This window comes from Solanum verrucosum, unplaced genomic scaffold (genome assembly GCF_900185275.1).
Source record: "Solanum verrucosum unplaced genomic scaffold, falcon-dt-bn FXZP01000235.1, whole genome shotgun sequence".
Lineage (NCBI taxonomy): Eukaryota > Viridiplantae > Streptophyta > Magnoliopsida > Solanales > Solanaceae > Solanum > Solanum verrucosum.
The window spans coordinates 311,707-339,102 of record NW_026019948.1 but is presented as its reverse complement, the minus strand read 5'-3'; the positions used below and the strand labels follow the sequence as shown (position 1 = coordinate 339,102).

Here is a 27,396-nt window from a genome sequence, read left to right as displayed (position 1 = left end):
AATTCTTGTATCTTTAAGAGACCCAATACATTTTTCTTTCTTCACTTTTTTTTTGGAATTTAAATTAAGTAAACATTTTTATAAATATCTCAAAATGTATCTTTTACCATATAAACATAAGAAGAAATTGTAACTTATCGTATAATTTTGAAACATTCATGAATTAATTTAATCCAAATCTAACTTTAAAGATAATTTAAATTTTAAATAGCAAAAACTATATCATAAATTAAAATATTACATAAGAATTTAATTTAATCTTTACTTTTTTTAAAGCTGATAGAAAATTTAAATAAATAATCAAATTATATAAAATGATGAGAGTACTAGATTGTTTTATTTGTTGCACGTACTTTTCTCTACGTGGATAAAATATAACCACACTACTTCAATTTAATATTTTAGGTATCCTCTGGTCCCGCAGAAGTAATTTTGTTGAGCTAGTGGGTCACGCAAGCTGGTTAAATGTGTGAAATAGAAGACTAATGGTAGGGGCTGATTCGAGGGGCGTTCAGCCATTTGACTGTAAGGAGAGGGGGCCTTCCGCTGCACCATAACACTAACTTGACTTTCTATTATATTAGTAAAGTGCTACTCGTACGTATTTGTTAATAAGGCTACAATAAAGAGATTAAAATCTTGAAAAAGATAACAACTATCGACCTGCTATCAATAACGAAATAAGATAGAATATTAAACTTAATTCTGAAAGAGAAAGGAATTCACTATCAAGATAGCTAGCAAGAGAAGTAGAGAGATATATATCTTATGGATCTGCCCAAGACATTGATGAGCTCAAACTTTAGCAATGGGTTTAATTTATTTGGTTAAGATTGATAAAAGGTCGGAAGTTTTAATTTGAAAATTACTTGTTTTTAAGAAAAATGGGTATTTTGGGCTGATTCGAGGCTTTCCATCAAATTAAGGATACGAGTGACAAGTTTGTAAATGAAGATAAAACTAGCAAAGTTGCTCAATATCTTTGACCCTTCTCCTATTATCCCAAATTAGGAAAAATTAATTAAATACACAGCTTATTTTATCATATGTTCTAAAATTTCCTACTATTTGAAAAAATTACAAAAATCTATACTCTCTCCTATTCTCGGATACATTACTTTACATGATGTGTCAGTCAGATACATCACTAACGCTATGATGTATTCGAAATCGAGATGCGATGTATCAGGATATTGAAGGATGTATCCGAAGCCGGGACACAATGTATTGGGACATTTTGGGATGTATCCAGATTCCAGCAAATTTAAGAAATTTTTGTAATTTGCAAAAGAATGGGGATAAGATGTAATTAGTTCTTAGCAATATCAAATTTGTGTAAAATTCGCTTAAAATTATACTGTATTTGATTGAAATTCTAATGTTATAGAAGCATAAGTTAAAGAAGTGGTATCAACATGGCTGTGTCTTGGCCTTTCAATTCAAACTAAGGGTAGTTTTGACATTTCATGATGTGATTATTTGATTTGAATTTGTGGACGTAGTTAATGTTGTAAATATCACATGAATGAAACATGTATCTATTCCTACTCTCTCATTTCGGACCAAGACAAAGTTAATACTCCCTCCGTCCCATTTTATGTGGCAATATTTGATCGGGCACGGAGTTTAAGAAATAAATGAAGACTTTGAAATGTTTACTAAATTGCCCTTTAAAAAGTAGACTCTTTTTTCTCTCTCCTCATAAATGTATTGAAGTATTATTTTAAGATTAAGTGAGACCAACAAAGATAAAAAAGGAATTGTACCTTTATAAACTTACCATATAAGGAAATGTGACATTCTTTTTGGGACTGACCAAAAAGGAAATAGTGTCACATAAAATGGGACGGAGGGAGTACATCAATTTCTTCACTCATTTTAATATCCATCTAAACAAAAGATAATGACAAATGTTATTCTCTTTGTCTAAGTTTATATAATTTATTTTCATTTTTAGTCAGTTCAATAAAATAAAATAATTTTATATTAAGTAACAATTTCACTTTAAAATAATCATTTTACTTTAATGAAATGATTTACAGTAATACAAATATCTATCACTTATTTTAGACTATAAGTTTCAAAAAAATTCTTTTCTTTCTTTAATTCTGTATCAAGTCAAATTAATTTATATTTACAATGTTGGGCCGGTGCTAGCACGGGTGTCCACCGTCTAGTTTATGAATATATCTCAACCTCCCGTAGGATAAATTGAAAGCAATTCATCAAAGGCGAATTTAGGAAAAAAAGATGACAGATTCTACAGAAGAGTCAAAGCTGGAAATAGTGATGTTCCCATGGCTTGCTTTTGGGCACTTGATCCCATATATGAATCTGTCAAATGAACTTGCAAAAAGAGGTCACAAAATCTCATTCTTGTTGCCAAAAAATGCAGAAATTAGACTTCAAAAACTCAATCTTTATCCAAATCTCATCAAATTGCATAAACTGACAATACCTCATGTTGATGGCCTTCCATATGGAGCAGAGACTACAGCTGATGTTCATAGATCATTGGAGAGTCTATTAGCAACAGCTTTTGATGAATTGTATGATGAAATCAAATCTTTTCTTCAAAATCTAAAACCCCATTTCGTTTTCTTTGATTTTGCTTATTGGATTCCTGATTTAGCACGAGAAATTGGGGGTATCAAGACTCTGTTTTACACTGTTTTTTGCCCTGCTGTAGCATGTATATCATTCATTCGATCACCGGACAAGGCTATTTTTATGGCATCAACTGCAGCTGAGCTAGTAAAGCCACCACCAGGTCACCCTTATTCCTGAATTTCATGTTTCTTTTATAATAAATAAATGTTTGTGATTACAAATTTTCAGATACAGTTATCTACTAGTCAATAATAATAGTAACTAGGTATTCTTTAATCATATAGTGTCATTATGCATTCTTAAGATGTGGTCAATTGGTGCATCTCCAGGTTACCCTTCTACTACTGTGGTGTTGCACGAATGTGAAGCTAAGTTGTTATCATTTCTATTTCATGAATATGGTAAGGGCGTAACAATGTATGAACGATTGAAGACGGGATTGACACGATGCAACGCAATAGCTATGAAATCATGTAGAGAGATTGAAGGAGCCTTTTGTGACTACATAGCAACACAATTTGAAAAGCCAGTCCTTTACACAGGACCTGTCATTTCTGAGTCAAAAAAGGAGCCTTTAGAAGAACACGGATTATCAAATTGGCTCGAGAAATTCAAGCCAGGATCAGTAGTGTTCTGTGCATTTGGGAGCCAATTGATTCTTAAAAAGGAACAGTTTCAAGAACTTGTTTTAGGCTTTGAACTGACTGAGTTACCATTTCTTTTAGTTGTTAAGCCACCTCAAGGGACAAATTCAGTAGAAGAAGCCTTGCCAGAGGGATTCAAAGAAAGGGTTCAAGAAAAGGGCTTGATTCTTGATTGTTGGGTGCCACAATTGGAGATTTTAAGACACAAATCAGTTGGTTGTTTCGTAACTCACTGTGGTTATGGGTCGATGTGGGAGTCTTTGGCACTGTGTGATTGTCAATTGGTACTTTTGCCAAGGCCTATTGATCACATTTTTAATGCTAGGCTGATGGAAAAAGAACTTAAGGTTGGTGTAGAAGTGGAGAAAGACGAAAATGATTTGTTTACTAAAGAGAATTTGTGCAAGGCTCTGAAATGTGTGATGGATAAAGATAGCCAAATCGGTTGTCTTGTGAAAGAGAATCATAAGAAATGGAAGGAACTTCTTTCAAGTCCTGGCTTCATGAGTAACTACATTGATAACTTCATTCAAGACTTGCATGAACTTCTAGTTGAAAAGACCTAAAAGTCAAAAGGTTGGCAGAATTCAGTGTATTGTGTTAAGAAATCTACTTAATATGAATGATTAATCCATCCCAACCAATTCAGAATTTATAAACTCAAACTGTCTATCTAGTGATGTAACTTGCATTTATCAGATGTTTACATGCCGTGTTGAGGGTTATACACTTCCTCTCAAATTTAGAGTTTTTTTTAACATAACATTTTTAGGCTAAATGCACCACTGGGCACTCAAAGAAGTGTATAAGTTTACATCTAAAGTTAAGTATGGTATATTTTAACTACAGGAAAAAGGGTCAAAAATATTATGTCTTTCTTTTGGTCTACAAATACGCTCAACATTTTATTAGCATAGAAGAGTTTAATCCATTAGCTGCATTACAAGATTTTAATCCCATCTTCAGCCCCTCTTCCAAATGACATGTAAAATCAGAATAGGGAAAGATTTTGTTCACAAACATCTAAAGTTGGTAAAGTTAAGAAAAGATTATTTTCAGTAAAATAAAATAGAGAGAAGATATATAGATGAAATTGAGGACTATTTATAAAGGATAGTGATTTATCCATCTTTTTAACATAACAAAACATTCTTCAGGTTTGTCTGTGTGTCCTGATCCCTGTTAAAGAAAAATAAATAAATGCAAAGTTAATACAAATATAAAATAAAAATAAAGCTCTTTAAATATAACTCAATCTGACTAAATTGATATAAATTAATTATTTCTTAATTTTCATGTAACTTATTTCTACAATTAATTTCATACCTTCACGGTTGCATAAGTCATTTTGTTGGAGTAAGATCTCGTCTAACTACAATGATACGCTATTAGAAAAATGATTAAGTATTATCAACTAACTTAATGATTAGTTTTAATTGAAAATTCATAATTGTAATTAAGGATGTTAAATTTGGAGATTAATCACCCAACAAGTTGATTTTTACTGCTAGGCTGATGGAACAACACCTTAAGGTTGGTGTAGAAGTGGAGAAGGATGAAAATGATTTGTTTACAAAGGAGAATTTGTGCAAGGCTGTGAAATGTGTTATGGATAAAGATAGCCAAATCGGTTTTCTTGTGAAAGAGACTCATATGAAATGGAAGGAACTTCTTTCGAGTCCTACCTTCATGAGTAACTACATTGATAACTTCATTAAAGAATTGCATGGGCTTCTAGTTGAAAAGACCTAGATGATTAGCAGGGGTGGATCTTAGGTTGAAGTTACGGGGTTTGCATAATCCAGTGCATTTTTGTTAAGAAATTTATTTAATATGTATGAATTATTCATCCCCAACCAATTGTTGTCATGTTTTAAAATTCAGAATTTATAAACTCAAAAACCATGTATCTAGTAAAGTAACTTGCATTTATCGGATGTTTTCATGTCGTGTATAGGAGTTATACACCTTTCCCTCGAATTTAGACTTTTTCTTTTTTATAAAAAGGAAAAAGAACTTTTTTTACCTCTATATACACTTCTGAGTTCTGAACACTCAAAGAAATGTACAAGTTTAGATCTAAAATTAAGTTTGGTATATTTTTACTATGGAAAAGGATAAAAAATATCTCTTATCATATCAAAAATACTCAACCGTGGAATGCGAAGCAGCTTGTTATTGTTGTTATAGAAGAAGAAGAAGCAGCAGCAAAATTGGCAGTTTCAACAACTTCTCCATTATTTCTAAATGACATAATACATAAATGTGCCCTTTTACTTGGTTTTAACTGATATCTATACCTTCCAACTTTGAGAATGCACAAGTATACACTTAAACTTGTAAAAAACTGAAAAAGTAGACATATGCATCCTGTGGCATAAGACACGTAGGGCGCCACATAGGACACAAAATTGTTATGTAGGACGCCATGTAGGACGAATGTGTCTATTTGTTCAATTTTGTACAAGTTTAAGTGTCTACTTGTAAACATTCAAAGTTAGAGAGTATAAATGTCAGTTGAAGCCAAGTTAAAGAGCATAATTGCCTTCCTAAATTATTGACAGTCATTTTACCAACAAAATAATGCTATGTATTATTTTATTGATGATTAGTAGTGGTGGCAAATGGGCGGGTTGAAAATGGGTCAACATAAAATGGGTAATAATTTAACTCGCACATATTTGATATGGGTAAAAATGGATTGGGTATCAAATGGGTTAGGTAAAATACTAGTTTACCCATATTTTACCATATTTTCATGAGTAAATAGTACTCTACTTAAGAATTCAACATGTAGAAAATATTTTAGTCTTTTTTTAGATGAAAAATGTTGAAAATGCTTCATTTAGTATTATTGTATCATAAAAGTAAAAAAAAAAATCCTATAACTTTTCAATATGAAATAAATTTATGTAATAACAGGGGAACATATTTTTAATTTCAAAATTCATTTGCATTTTAGAACTAAAACATGCTTAATGCACTTTAAGCAATGTGAATACTAGTACATGATTTGCTTATTTTACACTATTATTTATTATCCAATATAAAATTAAACAAATAAATAAATATAATTATAATTAACAAAAGAAATGGACATTTAAAAAATATATTTTTGGAGGGTCAAAGACTTCACCTTTTCAATTATAGAGAAAAATAATTAGTTTTATAGAAGAACATGAAAAGGAAGAGAAGTTATATTTTTGGTGATATCATAAATTTTGAGTGAATAAAAATTAGAACCTTAACCCATTTAGCTAATCCATATTTTACCTATATTTTTATGGGTTGAATATGGATATCAACCCATATTTTACTCATTTAAAGGTCACTCACCCAATCCATTAAAATATGGACCGATTGGATGGGTTATCAAAATATGGTTTCATTTTGCTGGCCCTAATGATAAGGAACCAATGGACCTCCTTTAAAGTTTTATGAACAATTAAATTCCTTATATCCAAAGACAAAATTGAAAGAGAGGAAGCATTTCGTCAAAGGCAAAAGAGAAAAAAAAAATGAGAGAGTCCATAGAAGAGTCAAAAATGGAAATAGTGATGTTCCCATGGCTTGCTTTTGGGCACTTAATCCCATATATGAATCTGTCAAATCAAATTGCAAAAAGAGGTCACAAAATCTCATTCTTGTTGCCCAAAAATGCTGAAATTAGACTTCAAAAACTCAATCATTATCCAAATCTCATCAAATTACATAAACTGACAATACCTCATGTTGATGGCCTTCCATATGGAGCAGAGACTACAGCTGATATTCCTACATCATTGGAGAGTCTATTAGCAACAGCTTTTGATGAATTGTATGACGAAATCAAATCTTTTCTTCAAAATGTTAAACCCCATTTCATTTTCTTTGATTTTGCTTATTGGATTCCTGATTTAGCACGAGAAATTGGGGGTATCAAGAGTCTGTTTTACAGTGTTTTTAGCCCTGCTGCAGCATCTATACAATTTGTTAAGTCACCAGATAAGACTACTTTTATGGCATCAACCGCAGCTGAGCTAGTAAAGCCACCACCAGATTACCCTTCTACTACTGTGGTGTTGCGCGAAAGTGAAGCTAAGTTGTTATCATTTCTATTTCATGAATATGGAAAGGGGGTGACATTTTACGAACGAGTGAAGAAGGGAATGACAGGATGCGATGCAATAGGTATGAGAACATGTAGAGAAATTGAAGGAACCTTTTGTGACTACATAGCAACACATTCTGAAAAGTCAGTCCTTTACACAGGGCCTGTTCTTTCCGAGCCGAAAAATGAGTCTTTAGAAGAACACGGAGTATCAAATTGGCTCGAGAAATTCGAGCCAAGATCAGTAGTGTTTTGTGCATTTGGGAGCCAAATGATTCTTGAAAAGAAACAGTTTCAAGAACTCGTTTTAGGGTTTGAACTGACTGAATTACCATTTCTTTTAGTTGTTAAGCCACCTGAAGGGACAAATTCAGCCGAAGAAGCGTTGCCAGAGGGATTCAAAGAAAGGGTTCAAGAAAAGGGATTGATTCTCGATTGTTGGGTGCCACAATTGGAGATTTTAAGTCACAAATCAGTTGGTTGTTTTGTGACTCACTGTGGTTATGGATCGATGTGGGAGTCTTTGGCGCTGTGTGATTGTCAATTGGTACTTTTGCCAAGACCTTTTGAACATACTTTAATTGCTAGGCTTATGGAACAACAACTTAAGGTTGGCGTAGAAGTGGAGAAAGATGAAAACGATTTGTTTACAAAAGAGAATTTGTGCAAGGCTGTGAAATGTGTTATGGATAAAGATAGCCAAATTGGTCATCTTGTGAAAGAGAATCATAAGAAATGGAAGGAACTTCTTTCGAGTCCTGGCTTCATGAGTAACTACATCGATAACTTCATTCAAGAGTTGCATGAACTTCTAGTTGAAATGACCTAGATAATTAGCAGGGATGGATCTAATGTTGAAGTTACGAGTTTGCGGAATTCAGTGTATTTGTGTTAAGAAATTTTGCTTAATATGTATGAATATTCAATCCCAACCGATTCAGAATTTATAAACTCAAAACTGTCTATCTAGTTATGTAACTTGCATTTTTCGAACGTTTTCATGCCGTGTTTAGGAGTTATACACCTTCCTCTCAAATTTAGAGTTTTTATTTTTAGATAACATTTTTACCTCTAAATGCACTTCTGAACACTCAAAGAAGTGTACAAGTTTAGATCTAAAGTTAAGTCTGGTTTATTATAACTACGGAAAAGGACCAAAAATATTCTATCTACATTTTATTAGCATAGAAGAGTCAATCCATTAGCTGCATTACAAGATTTTAATTCCATCTTCAGCCCCTCTTGCAAATGACATGTAAAACCAGAACAGGGAAAGATTTTGTTCACAAACATCTAAAGTTGATAAAGTTAAGAAAAGATTATTTTCAGTAAAATAAAATAAAATAAAATAGAGAGAAGATATATAGATGGAATTGAGGACAATTTATAAAGGATCATAATTTATCCATCTTTTGAACATAACAAAACATTCTTCAGGTTTGTCCGTACAAGCTGTGTGTCCTGATCCCTATCAAACAAAAATAAAAATAAACTCAAAATTAAATATAAATATAAAATAAAAATAAATCTCTTTAAATATAACTCAATCTGGCTAAATTGATATACATGAACTACTTCTCATTTTTCATGTAACTTGTTTCTAAAATTAATTTCATACCTTCACTGTTGCATAAGTCATTTTGTTGGAGTAAGATCTCATATAGCTACAATGATACGATATTAGAAAAATGATTAAGTATTATCAAGTCACATAATAATTAGTTTTAATTAAGAATTCATAATTGTAATTAAGGATGTAAAATTTGGAGATTAATTACCCAGCAACTTGATTGTTTATGTTCCATTGACGCCAATCATCATCAATAGAGTAGTTTAGAGACTTTATCCATGTTTGTGTATCTTGAAAAGGTACCATATAATCATGATCTCCATTGTTAAATTAAACATAAAAAGGAAAAACTTCCATTATATATATATTCATGAAATAAGTTGTTTCACTATAAACTAGTATGCAAATTATATCTCAAAAGTAATCTTAAAATAAATGATAAGTATCTTTAAATATTAAAAGATCATTTTTAATAATATAACACGTAGTTTGTGTTTGGTACGAATAATTCCTTTGACCTTTTGACATTATTATTGAAAAATACATAAAAACATTTTTTCCAGTTCGATTTATTGATGATTTGATTTTGCACATTCCTAAATTTGGATATCATGCGAGTTGAAATTATAATCACTATTAGACAATAATTATAATCTCATGCCAAATATATAGAATTAAAACAAACAATATTTATCTGTACATAAGTGATCGATAGCCTTTAACGCTTAGATTAGCATGATATTGTATAACGTTATCTACTGTGAGTGTGTCGTTGTGATGAGAGCCCTTAATTATATCTCTCCTACATTTTATCCAGCTTCCTATAATTCCCTGCGAAGAGTAAAATCACAAGTAAAAGTATCATTTTATTTAGAAAAAAATATCTAATCAGATAAATATCCTTATATTCGTTTTTATTTTTGTTAAGAATGTAATTACATCAAATACATGAATTTGGATAATTATATTTTAATCTTTATTTTTTTAAGTATGTAATTAAGGCGTAATTACATGACTAGATACTTATATCTTAATGAATATATCTTCGTATGCATTATTTTCCCTAAGTATGTATTTATGCACAGTTATACCGTATACATCACAAAATTGATATCAGAAAGATGTATTTATGCACCAATACACTAATATCATTATAGATACACTGAAAAAATCAATGCATTTTTTTTATACTAGATACACTAGATGAATTTGATATATACATATACAGTAGATACATCAGTGCATATTTAATCTTGAATATACAGATACTTGAAAGTGTGAAATGCAAATACATTATGAATACAGAAAAATAGAGAGACAAGAGAGGCAGGAGATAAATGAGTGATGTGAGATACAATCCAGTAGATACAATGTATCCAGAGACAACTCAAACAAAATACATAGTTATTGAATGCGTTGAGTAATTAGCATCTATACTATTATACTTTATGAAAGTTGCCCTTTTATTTATTGATTCTTAAGAGGTATATCAAGTCGTTATTATAAGTAAAATAAACGGAAAAACTAGTTAATTATATATATATATATATATATATATATATCCACGTACCTTCCGAACATGAAGAGCTTCTTGGACTTCAGGGTCATTTGCCCAATACCTCATATGCTTGCGCCAATCAGACTGAAGTAATTGAGAATGAGTTTTTACGGTTAATAGTGTTTTATTTATTCATTTAAGTTACATACACAAAAAATAAATATAATAATTTATATATATAGCCTAGGCCATTATCAATCATTTTCTTCATTTCTATTTGGCTTATTCTTTTGTCAAAAAATTTAGGATATAATTTCTCATATGGATGAGGGTAGTTTTTTTTTTTATATATAATGTCATTCAATTTTTGTTAACCTAATGTCAATCAACTAATTATAGTATAAAATAAAATTGAGCGGCTTTCTAAAAGAATTATACAAAGTTAAGTGATCATCATTTTTTTTTTTTTTTTTTTTTTGGTTTTAGAAATATTCTTTATTGTTATTAAACATTATTAGCTGGGCATCTATTTCTCATATATTGTTTTATATATAGAAAATTAGGGATATGTACCTTCATCAACTACAACAATAGAATAGACTCCTTTGCTAAGAGTATATGGGTATAGAGTCTAACCACCCCAACTTCCATTCTGACGTGCTATAAATATTAAAGTCAGAAAATATGAGATATAAAAAAAAAAACAAAAAAACTTACATCACCCTTATCTTCACGTTGCATGGAGATGAGTTTATCATCAAGTAATCTTCTTTCACCAGTCATTTGATGAATGTCTTTAGGATCATCATCATTTGTGCAAAAGGGCTTTAATATATGTTCCACATTAATGTTTCTTATCATCTGCATAATTATATTTTAATTTAATCACATAAAAATAATTAATAATATATTATCCACGTTAAACTACATCGATCGATAATACTGTAAAACAATACTTATAACCTGTTTGAAATTTCGAAAGTCATTTGCACATCCTGTATTGTTGGGATCTATGTTTGTATATTCTCCTCTAGGGTTCTTCTCTAATGACTGTTAAGACAAATTAATATTCAAATTAACTTGATATGTCAAATTCTAAAGTTAATTATATATATTTTAGAATAATGTAGAAAGTAATTAAAACAAATTAATTGTGACTTAACCGTATAAAGTTCATCAGATATAAGTCCCATGCCATGGCAAAAAACTATATGGTAATTTTCATCTTGAGGACGCATTATTACACCATTGCCAATTAAATATCCCTGAAATTAACCATGCATGAAAAAATAATATATATATATATTAAAAAGAAAGATTACTTGATGATGGTAATTAATTATTAGATAACAAATTAGAGAAATATTGACCTGAAGATTAACCAATGGTTCTTTGCCTGCTATATTTCCTGCATTGCAAAATCAATGATTAATTTCTTTAAGGGTGATGAGATTTAATATATGTATAAAAGTAATTTTTGATTGATATATACAACACAATTTTCTATTTAAGAAATATAATATTTTGACAAATTAAGAATATTCAATTGACCATTGACATTGTTATTGAGAGGCCAAAATTTCTTATTTTGGAGATAAAAACACCTTATTTTTGTGTTTGATCAATCAATAAAACTGTTTTTAAATGGAAGAGAAGTAGAAATAGAAAATTATTTTTGTCTAGATCAAAATATCCCTTTCATATTTACATATATCCCTTATATTTATTTAATTTTGTGCTCAATTTTTTGTATATAGTGATTTAATTATATTTAATCATATTATATCAATGTTAATTTTTTTTCTATGTATAATATTGATTGAAAAATTGAATATGTACATTTTCATTAATAAAAACAAAAATTTAACTAATTAGATGTGTGGAATAGAGGACTCGTACGTATCTATCAGCACAACTGGCTACCGTTAAGAGATTAAACTCTCAGATATGACTAAATGGCGCGCTATCAACTTCTCATCAATTAAATCAGCTCTGAACGTAGCTATATGAGATAGTTTGGTATGCAGAATTAAAATTATATGCTTTGAATATAGCTATTAAATGAGCTCTAAATGTAGCTATATGAGGTCGTTTGGTACGCCAAATTAAAATTATACTATATTTGGGTAGAAGTTATAAATTTATCTCAACCTCCTGAGATAAATTGAATAAACTGAAACAGAGGTAGCAATTCATCAGAGGCAAAGAAGGGAAAAAAAGATGTCAAAAGTCGATAGAGTCAAAGCTTGAAATAGTGATGTTCCCATGGTTTGCTTTTGGACACATGATTCCATATATGAATCTATCAAATGAACTTGCAAAAAGAGGTCACAAAATCTCATTCTTGTTTCCCAAAAATGTTAAAATTAGACTTCAAAAACTCAGTCTTTACCCAAATCTCATCACATTTTACAAACTGACGATACCTCATGTTGATGACCTTCCATATGGAGCAGAGACTACAGCTGATGTTCCTACATCATTGGAGAGTCTATTAGCAACAGCTTTTGATGTATTGTATGATGAAATCATAGCTTTTCTTCAAAATCTAAAACCCCATTTCGTTTTCTTTGATTTTGGTTATTGGATTCCTGATTTAGCACGAGAAATTGGGGGTATACAATTTGTTAAGTCACCAGATAAGACTACTTTTATGGCATCAACCGCAGCTGAGCTAGTAAAGCCACCACCAGATTACCCTTCTACTACTGTGGTGTTGCGCGAAAGTGAAGCTAAGTTGTTATCATTTCTGTTTCATGAATATGCAAAGGGGGGTGACATTTTACGAACGGGTGAAGAAGGGAATGTCAGGATGCGATGCAATAGGTATGAGAACATGTAGAGAAATTGAAGGAACCTTTTGTGACTACATAGCAACACATTCTGAAAAGCCCCGTCCTTTACACAGGACCTGTTCTTTCCAAGCCGAAAAATGAGCCTTTAAAAGAACACGGATTATCAAATTGGCTCGAGAAATTCGAGCTAGGATCAGTAGTGTTTTGTGCATTTGGGAGCCAAATGATTCTTGAAAAGAAACAGTTTCAACAACTCGTTTTATGGTTTGAACTGACTGAATTACCATTTCTATTAGTTGTTAAGCCACCCCAAGGGACAAATTCAGTAGAAGAAGCGTTGCTGGAGGGATTCAAAGAAAGGGTTCAAGAAAAGGGATTGATTCTTGATTGTTGGGTGCCACAATTGGAGATTTTATGTCACAAATCAGTTGGTTGTTTTGTGACTCACTGTGGTTATGTGTCAATGTGTGTCTTTTGTTGGGTTTATGACTAACCTGAATACAGGAGATAACATCTTTGGCGCTGTGTGATTGTCAATTGGTACTTTTGCCAAGACCTTTTGAACACACTTTAATTGCTAGGCTTATGGAACAACAACTTAAGGTTGACGACTTGGCGTAGAAGTTGAGAAAGATGAAAACGATTTGTTTACGAAAGAAAATTTTTGCAAGGCTGTGAAATGTGTGATGGATAAAGATAGCCAAATTGGTTGTCATGCGAAAGAAAATCATAGGAAATGGAAGGAACTTCTTTCAAGTATTGGTTTCAAGACTAACTATATTGACAACTTGCATGCACTTCTTGTTGAAAACACCTAGATTAGCGGGAAGGTTAATAGGTATGAATAATTCATGTACAATCAATGGTTATCTTGTTTTGAAATTCTGAATTTATAAATTTAAAATCTTATATTTGAATAAATATATTATACTAATATTTTCATAAATATAACGATCATTTAATATTGATTTTTTTAATTAAAAGTTCAGTTTAGTCTTTGATTACATCGGAATTTTAAGTTTTTTTGTATTTTGGATATTTTAATGTAGTTATTTAAGAGTTATACAGCTTCCTTCAAATTTAGTGTTATTTTTTACTACCTCAAGAAAAATACTATCCAGAGTTAGAGATACATTTGTTATATCTTATAACATGTATTGTGTTAGTAATGCTCCAACCTAGTATGATTAAGTTATTTTCTGAACCACTTAAGTTACTATGAACTAAAATTATAGAAATATTTTAGATCCCAAGGTGTTGATAGCAAAATATTAGGCGAATTGAAATGGTCAATTATATAAATTATTCAAAGTTTAATAGAAGTATTGAGATTTTTTTCATATTTACTTTTCATTTAATGAGGTTTTTAACTATTTTACATTTTCTATCCTAACATGATGAGATATAGACCCTCTAAAATATGTGTTGGTGAGAAATCCAATGTTTCAGTTCCTTGGAAATGGACGATAGATAAAGATTTTTAAAAATGTTATAAAAACTTTGACTATATAGTATAATATGTTAGATGATGTGCTAAATAATTTAAACTAATAAATTTTATTAGATATATTTATGTTATTTGAATTTTAAGAGTACTACATATTGATAATGCATCTTCACATAAAATTCATGAATTTACTCATTTTATAGGATACCTACCACTTAGGCTATCTAATAATAAATGTATCGTGAGCCAAACTCCCCACTTGACGATACTTTTCATCGATCTGATAATCGTTTGTGAATAATTCTCTCATAAATCATGTAGATAAACTTCACTCTATACATTTTACAAATAGCAGAAGAAAAAATTGTCATAACTAAAGCAAATATTATTAATAAATTTTTTAAAATAATAACATAATATCTTATGTATTCAATATTCAATAGCATGATAATGTTTTCAAAGATACGGTGAGTGATAAATTGACCTCAGTTTATAAGTCTTTTTAAAAAGTGAGAAAATATATAAGATAATATTAAGGATATTTATAAAGGATCGTGACTATTCCATCTTTGGAACATAACAAAACATTCTTCAGGCTTGTAGGAACCAGTTGTGTCCTGCTTCCTATTAAAAAAAACAAATAAAGTAAAAATATAATAATCAAAAGCTCTTAAAAAAATTCAATTTAGCTAAATTAAGATAAATTAATTATCTCAATTCTAATATAACTTATATAGTGTAAAATTAGTGGCACAATTAATTTTAAATACCTTCACGGTTGCACAAGTCATTTTGTTGGAGTAAGATCTTGTATAACTACAATGATACGATATTAGAAAAATGATTAAGTATTATCAACTAACTTAATGATTAGTTTTAATTAAAAATTCATAATTGTAATTAAGGATGTTAAATTTGGAGATTAATCACTCAGCAACTTGATTATTTACGTTCCATGGATGCCAATCATCGTCAATAGAGTAGTTTAGAGACTTTATCCATGTTTGTGTCTTGAAAAGGTACTATATATCATGATCTTCACTGTTAAATTAAACATAAAAAGAAAAAACTTCCATTATATATATTCATGAAATAAGTTGTTATCTGTTGGAAAGCTATATAATTTGATGATAAGGAAGGAGCCAATGGACCTCCTTTAAAGTTTTATGACACATATTTGTGAACAACTAAATTCCATATCTCCAAAGACAAATATGTGCACAAAATTGAAAGACAGGTAGCCAAATTGGTCGTCTTGTGAAAGAGAATCATAAGAAATGGAAGGAATTTCTTTCGAGTCCTGGCTTCATGAGTAACTACATTGATAACTTCATTCAAGACTTGCATGGGCTTCTAGTTGAAAAGACTAGATAATTAGCAGAATGAATCTAATGTTGAAGTTACGAGGTTGGCAGAATTCAGTGAATTGTGTTGAGAAATTTTGCTTAATATGTATGAATCTATAGACTCAAAACTGTCTATCTAGTGATGTAACTTGCATTATTCGAATGTTTTCATGCCGTGTTTAGGAGTTATAACCTTCATCTCAAATTTGGAGTTTTTTTTTTTTAAGATAACATTTTTACCTCTAAATGCACTTTCTGAACACTCAAAGAAGGAGTCTAGGAAAAAGGATCATAAATATTATGTCTAAATTTTATTATTAGCATGGAAGAGTTTAATCCATTAGCTGCATTACAAGATTTTAATCCCATCTTCAGCCCCTCTTCCAAAAGACATGTAAAACGAGAACAGGGGAAGATTTTGTTCACAAACATCTAAAGTTGGTAAAGTTAAGAAAAGATTATTTTCAGTAAAATAAAATAGAGAGAAGATATATAGATGAAGTTGAGGACTATTTATAAAGGATCATGATTTGTCCATCTTTTGAACATAACAAAACATTCTTCAGGTTTGTCTGTACAAGCTGTGTGTCCTGATCCCTATTAAACAAAAATAAAAATAAACGCGAAGTTAAATACAAATATAAAATAAAAATAAAGCTCTTTAAATATAACTCAATCTGGCTAAATTGACATACAATAATTACTTCTCAATTTTCATGTAACTTATTTCTAAAATTAATTTCATACCTTCACTGTTGCATAAGTCATTTTGTTGGAGTAAGATCTCGTATAACTACAATGATACGATATTAGAAAAATGATTAAGTATTATCAACTAACATAATAATTAGTTTTAATTAAAAAATCATAATTGTAATTAAGGATGTAAAATTTGGAGATTAATTACCCAGCAACTTGATTGTTTACGTTCCATTGACGCCAATCATCATCAATAGAGTAGTTTAGAGACTTTATCCATGTTTGTGTCTCTTGAAAAGGTACCATATAATCATGATCTCCACTGTTAAATTAAACATGAAAAAAAAAAAACTTCCATTATATATACTCATGAAATAAGTTGTTTCACTATAAACTAATATGTCAATTATCTTTAAATATTAAAAACTGAAGAGTAATTGGGAACCTGGATTTAAAAGATCATTAATAATATAATAGTTTGTGTTTGGTACGAATAAGTCCTTTGACCTTTTGGCATTATCATTGAAAATATTTTAATAACATTCTTTTCAGTTCAATTTATTGATGGGTTTGATTTTTTATACACTTCTAAATTCGGATATCATGCGAGTTAGAACTATAATCATTAGTTGACAATAACGGTAATCTAAAGTCAAATATATAAAGTTAAAACAAACACAAACGTAACAATGAATATTAATTACCTGTATATAAGTGATCGATAGCCTTTAGTGCTTAGATTTGCATGATATGGTATAACATTATGTACCGTCAAAGTGTAGTTGTGATGAGGGCCTTCACTTATATCTCTTCTACATTTTATCCAACTTTCTATAATTCCCTGCAAAGAGTAAAATCACAAGTAAAATTATCATTTATTTTTAAAAAAAATCTAATTAGACAAACACTCTTATATTTGTCTTTATTTTTTATTGCAAGTATGTAATTATGACGTAATTCCACCAAATACATGTATTTGAATAACTATGTTATCGTCTTAATTTTTTTAAGTATGTAATTACAGCGTAATTACACCGGACACTTATATCTGGATGACTATATCTTCGTTTGCATTTTTTTTTAAGTATGTTATCTATGCATAGATATCCTGGATACATCACAAAATTGATACCAGATAGGTGTATTTATGCACAGATATACTAGTATCATCCCAGATACAGTGAAAAAATCAATGCATTTTTATACTAAATATACTAGATAAATTTGATACACCCAGATACATTGAATATATTAGTGCATATTAAATACTGAATATATAAATACATGAAAGTGTGAAATATAAATACATTATGAAACATAAATACAAAAAACTAGAGGGATGGGAGAGGCGGATGATAGAGGAGTGAGATAAGATACATTCATTAGATACAATGTATCTAGAGGTCAAACAAGATTCATAATTATTGAATGCATTGATGAGTAATTAGCACATGTACTAGTGTACTTTATGAAAGTTTATTTTTTATTTATTGATTCTTACGAGGTGTATCAAGTCAATATTATAAGTAATATATATATATATATATATATAATCCACATACCTTCCGGACATGAAGAGCTTCTTGGACTTCAGGGTCATTAGCCCAATACCTCATATGCTTGCGCCAATCAGACTGAAGTAATTGAGAATAAGTTTCTACGATTAATAGTATCTTATTTATTCATTTAAGTTAAAAACACAGACAACAAATATAATAATTTGTATATATAGCCTAGGCCATTATCGATCATTTTCTTCACTTCTATTTGTCTTATTCTTTTTTTTCAAAATTTTTAGGATATAATTTCTCAGATGGATGAGGGTAGTTTTTTTTTAATGTCATTCAATTTTTTTTTAACCTAAAGTCAATCAACTAATTATAGTATAAAACAAAGTTGATCAACTTTCTAAAAGAACTCTCCGAAGTTAAGTGATCATCTAAGATTTTTTTTTTTTTTAGTGATCATCTAAGATATTATCATTTTTTTCTCTTTTTTTGTTTAGAATTTTTTATTATTATTATTGAACATTGTTAGCTGGTCATCTATTTCTCATATGTTGTTTCATATCGAGAAAATTAGGGATGTGTACCTTCATTAACTACAACAATAGAATAGACTCCTATGCTGAGAGTATATGGTTATAGAATCTAGCTAACCACCTCAACTTTCATTCTGACATGCTATAAATATTAAAGTCTCTTGATGGCGAAAATATGAGAAATAAAAAAACTAAAAAAAAAACTTACATCACACTTATCTTCACGTTGCAAGGAAATGAGTTTATCATCAAGTAATCTTCTTTCACCAGTCATTTGATATATTTTTTTAGGATCATCATCATTTGTGCAAAAGGGCTTTAATACGTGTTCCACATTAATGTTTCTTGTCATCTGCATAATTATATTTTAATTTAATCACATAAAAATAATTAATAATATATTATCACACGTTAAACTACATCGATCGATAGTACTGTAAAACAATATTTATAACCTGTTTGAAATTTCGAAAGTCATTTGCACATCTTGTATTGTTGGGATGTATGCTTGTGTATTCTCCTCTACAATTCTTCTCTAATGACTGTTAAGACAAATTAATATTCAAATTAACGTGGTATGTCAAATTCTAAAGCTAATTATATACATTTTGGAATAATGTGGAAAGTAATTAAAATAAATTAATTGTGACTTAAACCTTATAAAGTTCATCAGATATAAGTCCCATGCCATGACAAAAAACTATATGGTAATTTTCATCTTGAGGATAAATTGTTACACCATTGCCAATTAAATATCCCTGAAATTAACCATGCATGAAAAAAATAAATATATATATATATATATATATATTAAATAGAAAGATTATTTGATCATGGTAATTAGTTATTAGATAACAAATTAGAGAAATATGGACCTGAAGATTAACTAATGGCTCTTTGCCTGCTATATTTCCTGCATTGCAAAATCAAAGATTAATTTCTTTAAGGGTGATGAGATTTAATATATGTATAAAAGTAATTTTTGATTGATGTATACAACACAATTTTCTATTTACGAAATATAATATTTTGACAAATTAAGAATATTCAACTGATCATTGACATTGTTATTGAGAGGCCAAAATTTCTTATTTTGAGATAAAAACACCTTATTTTGTGTTTGACCAAACAATAAACTGTTTTTAAATGGAAGAGAAGTAGAAGTTGAAAATTATTTTTGTCTAGATCAAAATATCCCTTTCATATTTACATATATCCCTTATATTTATTTAATTTTGTGTTCAATTTTTTGTATATAGTGATTTAATTATATTTAATCATCATGTTAATATTATATCAATGTTAATTTTTTTTCTATGTATAATATTGATTGAAAATTCGAATATGTACATTTTCATTAATTAAAACAAAAATTTAACTAAAATTGTATAATAAATATTTAAAATTATTGCTCTCTATAAAATAATTTTAATAATAAAGTGCATTGATATTTGTCCTTTTACGTACTTTGACTCTTAAAAACATTTTAAAAAAGATTAGTCAAACATTATCTCATTATATAAAGCACATTTAAATGAATTAGCCAACACATATTACCTTTTTTCAAAATTACTTTTCTAAAAATTCAGTTTAACTAAAGTACTTCTAAAAATAAGTAGTTTTTGAAAGTAATGGCAAACAAGCTCGATGTGTCTCCATCATGATATTGATCTATTTTGTGTGTATATTACTTTGCATAAATTCTGCAATTACACTAAGAATTTGTTTTACTAAAAATGCACATAACCCAATATGTATTGAGTACCTGTATTTGGAATATCTACTCAATATTTTTATCGATCGTATAGATAAATCTTACCATTTGATATCAACTGAGTTATAATTGGAATATCCATGCCAGCATATGAATTTCCAGAAACATAAAATGGATTTGAGATGAATTGTGGATGATCATTGAGCCACTGAAATAAAATAAAAAAACTAGATGATTAAGTTAACATGATTCCAATTTGTTTTATAATAACAAATTTCAAAATTTACGTACGTACCTTTCTTAAGAATTCATCGACATATTCACATTCTTGCACATCAGTATACTTATATGCAACTGAATTTGTTGCATATGAGAATCCAGTGTTTACTGGTTGATCCAAAAATATTACATTTGCTATCTGAAAATCGATAATTGAACGATATATATGCGTAACTTTTCCTTAATTATATACTAGTATATTATTTCTATATTTTTTTTTTGTCAAAACAATATTATTGGATAATATTGTAATATGTATAAATAAATATACATGTAGCTAACCTTTGTCCATGCATGTGGGTTTAGTACAAACGAAGGCATACTCCCATTGTAGACTTGTTCCACAAAACGGACTGGTCCTGAACAAGAAAATTTCTTATTTTTAGCTTGGATTATTACTATTTTAATTTTATTTTTAAAAAAAGTGTTTGTTTGAAATGGAAAAAGAATTATGTTATGTTTGGAAAACATTTGTAAAAAAAACATATCGACAAATGTTTTCTAACAAAATTTTCTTTTGTAATTTAAACACAATTAATTCTCCCTCTACTTGTCCATTATTTCAAAATTATTGTTAATTGTCATTTTTAACATGTCAGTTATTAATTTTTCATGTTTTACCCTTAGCTTTATTTAGTTATTTCTCAAATCATTTTCCAAGACTCAATAATATTAAACATCAATTGATAGATATAGTGATCGAGGTCAAATAGTTATGCCAAATCTGAATAGTGAAAACTATCTTATTACATATCTTACCACTAATTATGAGTTTCCTAACATATATTGAGGATGATACACCTAGATACATGCATTTTTGCTATCAGATATTCTAAAATAGGGAGTGAGAGACGGGCGTGATGAGGATAGAGGCGCACGAGATAATCATGTATCTCAGATACATAGAAGAATGACGAGCGAGATGGGAGGGAGGTGAGCGAGCAAAATTTGTTATATATCTCAGAAACATGTGAATTCACTTGGACACAATGTATCTAAAATTAAAATTGCATCTAATTATGACATCACGTATCCTGAGATACATGTATAGTTAGATTCATAATATTGAAAACTAAAGTGTTTCTTAGTAATTAACTCTTAAACTCGTAAATATATATAAATATATATATATATATATATATATATATATTATTTTTTTTTTTTACATCTAAATGTGACAAATAAAAGAGAACGGAGGAATATACATTTTAAAATTTTAAACTGTAGATTCTTGTTTAAAAAATGTAGTTTCTAAAATTTGTACAATATCAAAATCAAATGACCAAATTTTAAAATAAAATAAAGTACCTATCTCATCAACAATGGCAATGACAGAAGAGCAACCTGGTCCACCAGATAGCCAAATCAAAAGAGGATCAGTAGTAGGCTCTGATTCTGACTCCAAAAAATAGTAGAAAAGTTGCACCTCCTCATCTTTACCAACTCCAACATACCTATTTTTAATTATAAATTATTATTACACTAGTGTCATATAAAATAATTAAAATATTTTAGCTACTTCGTCTATCTATTTTTACAGATTTTAAATTCTCTTATTGAAAATCTTGACCACGCCACTGACCACAATCATTACCTTCACCACCATTATTAGACACCTTTTAATCACCCCACAATCACAACTAGCATCAAACATTATTGAGTAATCACTAACATTAACTAACTTCATCATTACAATCAACACAGTCACAATTATTTGCCACTATCAGATTAGTCACTACAATATTTACCTCTTTCAGTATCATAATCACTATTATCACTGTCATCTCTACCAATCATCTTTACCATAATAACTATGTTTGACATAATTATTCTAAAATTTAAAACCTATAAAATTGATATTCAAACTTCAAGTTTAATATTACCAAGAAAATATAATTTTAGGACAAATATCCTCTCGTTTTCAAATAAATAAATGCAAATTAAGGAGCTCACCCGGTCTCTAGAGGGAACGGGAGGCGGCCCTGCCAACCGGGAAGATACTCAACCTTAGAATACGAATCAGCTTGTTGTTGTTGAAGAAGAAGAAGAAGAAAAAAAAGAAGAAGCAAAACTCGCAGTTTCAACAACAACTTCTCCATTATACCTAAATCATTTTATTGATAAATCATTTTACAGTATTTATTATTGACGATAAGGAACCAATGGACCTCATTTATTAATGATTATTTTATGTCCACGTTTTCTTCTCCTACCCTTTCAATATTAAAATTTTCTAAAGTTTTTTTTTTTTTTTGTTTAGTTTTGATGACTCTTTAATTTTAATTTTTCAACTGACATAATTAAATCATAAAGTTAAAAAATATATGATATATTTACTTGTATACTATTTCACAATTAATTTTGCACTTTTAATAAAAAATTATGGATTTTTACAAATGAATGAAGTGGGTATATATATTTTATTTAAATATATAAATTTTTATAATTATAAAATTAAAACAAGATCAAGATCAAATAAACATAAATAAGGACAGAATTAAGATCAACAATAACCAAAAGAGGATTAGTAGTTGCACCTCCTCATCTTTATCAATTCCAACATACCTACTTAATTAATTAATAAATAATAATTATACAAGTCAAATAAAATATAAAATAATAAAGTGAGTGTATATTTTATTTAAGTCTATAATTTTTTTTTTCAAAAGTTTAATTTTCTTAAAATTCGAGCAATATCAAGATCAATGACAGAAGAGCCACTGAAATAATTAATTAATAATTAAATAAATATGATTTTAGTTTTATTTATAATAACAAAGCACAACAATTGAAATAGGTAGTAAAAATTCATTAATATAGGAGTACTTGTTTACGGTTGAATTTGCTGCCCGGGTAGATTGCCAAATCAAAATCCAACCACACTCCAAAATAAGCTTTACTCTATCGATAGAGAGGTGAATAATAATTCTCTAAATTTAAAGAATTATTATTTATCGTATGCATTATATTTTTAAATAATTTTAATAATATTTTTATTATATATAATATTTGTAATTAATATATTATAAATCATATAAAATCATTTGTGAAGTCTCTAATATTTGTAATTATTTTCTAGAGCCATATATTTATTATATTAGTTTTAATTTTTATTAATGAGGTTCCATAAAAAATATTTGAAAAGTTAATTTTTTTTTATAATTTATAATTCTATTAAAAAAAATAATCATCAGGAAAATAGAAGGTGCACATGTTAAACGAGTAATTAAATAAAAAATATCTAAAATTATAATATTGACAAACATACTACTTCCATCTTGAATTAGCACTTTTTTTATGACTTTAAATATGTAATTTAAAATTATTATTTTTCAGTCTAGAATGTAAAAAATTTAAATGATAATTCAAACAATCTATTTTTATGTTATAGATATGTAATTTTATTGTATCAATGATTTCACTTTTATTTGAATTGTCTATTAATATGTATAATATATAATATTTGCTTGCAATTTATGTTATTTAAAAATTTAGAATAAAATATAATTTTATAGTACATGAAAATTTTGAAAAGAATAAATTCAATGATATTTGGAATTCAAATTGTGTAAATATCTCAAAATGTATATTTTATCATCTAAAGAAAAGAAGAAATTGTAACTTAATCGTATAATTTTGAATAGCTATATGTTAATTTGGAAACATTTATGAATTAATTTAATCCAAATCTAACTTTACAGACCGATCAAAGTTAACTTTTAAAAAGCAAAAACTATATCATAAACTAAAATATTACATAAAATTTAATTTAATTTTTACTTTTTTAAAGTTCATACAAAATTTCAAATAATCAAATAATATAAAATGAAGAGAGTACTAGATTGTTTTATTTGTTGCACATACTTTTTTCTACGTGGATAAAATATAACCACACTACTTTAGTTTAATATTTTAGGTATCCTCGGGTCCCGCAGGAGTAATTAGTAATTTTGCTGAATTAATGGGTCATGAAAGCTGGTTAGATGTGTGAAATAGAGGACTAGTATGTATTTGTTATTGTGGCTACAATAAAGAGATTAAACTCTCGAAAAAGACTAAACAACTACCGATCTGCCATTAATAGCGAGATAAGATAGAATATTTGAGAAATAACTTAATTCTGAAAGAGAAAGTGTCACGACCCAACCCACTGGGCTGTGCGGGCACCTATTCCAACACCTAGGTAGGAGAACCCTCATACCCCAATAGTTAAAACATGCGAATTTTTTTTAAAGGAAACAGAGATAATTGAAATAACATGATTTTATAAATAAGAACTTTTAAACCAATTCCGGGTTAAGACTTGTAAAGAAATTAACAATCCAAGAGATCTAGTCTAAACAAGTACAAGAGCTACTAAGAGTACAAATCAAGACATAATAATGAAAAGACACAACTCCCACAATGCGGAAGGAAAAATAGAAGCTGCTGGAGATTTACTTCGTCTTCACCTAATGAAACTCCACCGATCCTGCATCCAGACTATGCCAAAGGCATAGCAAGAGTAGTATAAGTACAAAACCACACGTACTGGTAGGCATCATCGGTCAACCCGACGCACACCGCATAATATAAGAAATCAACTGGCGAAACATGCAATAAAACCACTCGCTTTTCCACTTTTACCCCTCTCGAATACCTCAAAATTACACTAATACCCTTTCTACTAAATCCCGACTCAGTCAACCTACTTACTAGGTTCTTGATCATAGCCTAACCATTCTAACCCATAGAAGAGTCCACCATTACCAGCACCACATCCCCCCCGAACAACTAATCACACACGACATACCCCTTGCCTTCTCTTCATCTTACCCAGTCCTTGCCAGACACCTTTTATCAAGGTTTTCTAACTACTAACCACGAATCCCTTTCATTCCACGGTGGGATTTACCTAAGTATTTTCATCACGTACACTACCCCCCACTTCTCACCCTTGCCCACACGGGCAACTTTCCTCTCACATACCAGCAACTCTTGAACCCTTGTCCCTTCCCATATACCGCATCACGTTCTGGTTTAGGCTTTCCCTTTTCGATTCATTCAACAAGGAGATACATAATAAGTTTACTCAACAGAGTAGAACAATCAGATATAGGTCATCATAATCATTTAGCGATTCCGGAGAAATACAATATCAATTATCGAACAACACATAATTTCACAATTCTCAAGATATACAGTTATGTCAAGTCAATGGTTCTCTTATGAAACCCACACCCAAATAGTTAGTGTACCGGTACGTGGTACTAGTTCTAAGTAAGCGTGTTGGATCATGACACCCGTTTCAATATTTATGTCGGTACGTGGCAACCGATCCTAGTTGGTGTGTCAGAACACAACACCCGATCCATTCAACAAACCACAATCACAATCACAATCACAAGTATATTCTCATAATCATACAATCAAGTCATGATTCATGACATTCAATTATCCATCCATTCTCATTTACAATTAGTGTGATAAATAATGTAACATTCGCATACATCCATGTATCATAATGAAGCAAGAACAAACATATATCACACAACATGAAATCACAACCATCACCAACCCTAGTTCATCTTCTAAGGCTTCTTCCTATGATCTAATCATCTTTTATTCGGTACATGAAGGCTTACGTATAAATCCTACCATTGATTAAGATTATACTACGCAGTGAACACAATTTTACAACTACTCAATTAATAAACCTAACCTACCTGGGCGCCAAATAGCTGTACGGAGTTTTTGGCTTCGATTCTTGTTTCCGAACTTCGTGACGGTGGGTTTGACCAAGGATTCACAAGCTATCGACCTCCTTACGCTAGAAATTTCCTTATCCTTCCTTCCCAATCTTAGAGCAGCTTTTTGAGGGTTTCTAGGGTGGTTTACGTCTAAATTAAGTGTTTTAGGAAGAAAGAGAAAATAAGATTTCGCGTTATTTACATTCTGCCTTGCCCAACCCGCTCTGGCGGCAACTTACCCTGCCGTGGCGCCGCCGCCTTAGCGGCATCTGGCCCGCCCTGGCGGGACAGGGCCCCCAGTACTTTTCCAAAGTTTTGCTTTTCCTAAATAACGATGGGTCGGATCATTATAGAAAGGAATTCACTATCAAGATAGCTAGCAAGAGAAGTATAGAGATAGATTATAGATATCTTCTGGATCTGCCCAAGACTTTAGCAATGGGTTTAATTTATTTGGGTTAATATAAATAAAAGGTCGAATGAGTTTCAATTTGATAATGACTCGTTTTTAAGAAAAATCGATAATTTGGGCTGATTTGAGGCTTTTCGTCAAATTAGAGATATGAGTGACAAGTTTGTAAATTGAGGGATATAAATGACACATAGTATAACAGAGGATAAAACTAGCAAAGTTGCAGAATATCTTTGACCCTTCTCCTATTAAAATTAGGAAAAATTGCCTAAATATACAATTTATTTTATCATGTTCTCTAAACTTTCCTATCATTTGTAAAAGTTACAAAAATCTCTACTTTTTCCTATTCTCGCATACATCACTTTACACGATTTATCGGTCAGATACATCACTTTACATGATGTATCGGTCGGATACATCACTTACACTATGTATCAAGACGTTGAGTGATGTATCCGAAACTGAGACGCGATGTATTGAAACCTTGAGGATGTATAAGCTGGGACACGATGTATCAGG

The 27,396-nt window shown here is 29.7% G+C and overlaps 3 protein-coding genes across 3 annotated transcripts; 2 read left to right on the top strand and 1 right to left on the bottom strand.

Annotated features, from left to right (window-relative positions):
• Positions 1-2,250: 2,250 nt before the first annotated feature.
• Positions 2,251-3,820, top strand: LOC125811511 (UDP-glycosyltransferase 79B6-like). The gene is given in 2 exon segments (XM_049491019.1): positions 2,251-2,820; positions 2,915-3,820. Coding segments are annotated over 2 exon segments (1,476 nt in total).
• Positions 3,821-6,772: 2,952 nt separating this feature from the next.
• Positions 6,773-8,173, top strand: LOC125811551 (UDP-glycosyltransferase 79B6-like). The gene has a single exon (XM_049491060.1). It carries the CDS (start codon positions 6,773-6,775, stop codon positions 8,171-8,173), a length of 1,401 nt encoding a protein of 466 aa, XP_049347017.1.
• A 460-nt stretch (positions 8,174-8,633) lies between these two features.
• Positions 8,634-22,833, bottom strand: LOC125811606 (serine carboxypeptidase-like 13). The gene is made up of 14 exons (XM_049491129.1): positions 22,687-22,833; positions 22,042-22,187; positions 21,016-21,092; positions 20,750-20,872; positions 20,560-20,662; positions 11,783-11,820; positions 11,576-11,677; positions 11,376-11,462; positions 11,130-11,273; positions 10,485-10,556; positions 9,609-9,745; positions 9,123-9,236; positions 8,963-9,008; positions 8,634-8,812 (listed from the first exon to the last, which is right to left on the bottom strand). Exons 1-14 carry the CDS (start codon positions 22,830-22,832, stop codon positions 8,729-8,731), a joined length of 1,419 nt encoding a protein of 472 aa, XP_049347086.1. The 5' UTR covers position 22,833; the 3' UTR covers positions 8,634-8,728.
• Between the last annotated feature and the right edge of the window lie 4,563 nt (positions 22,834-27,396).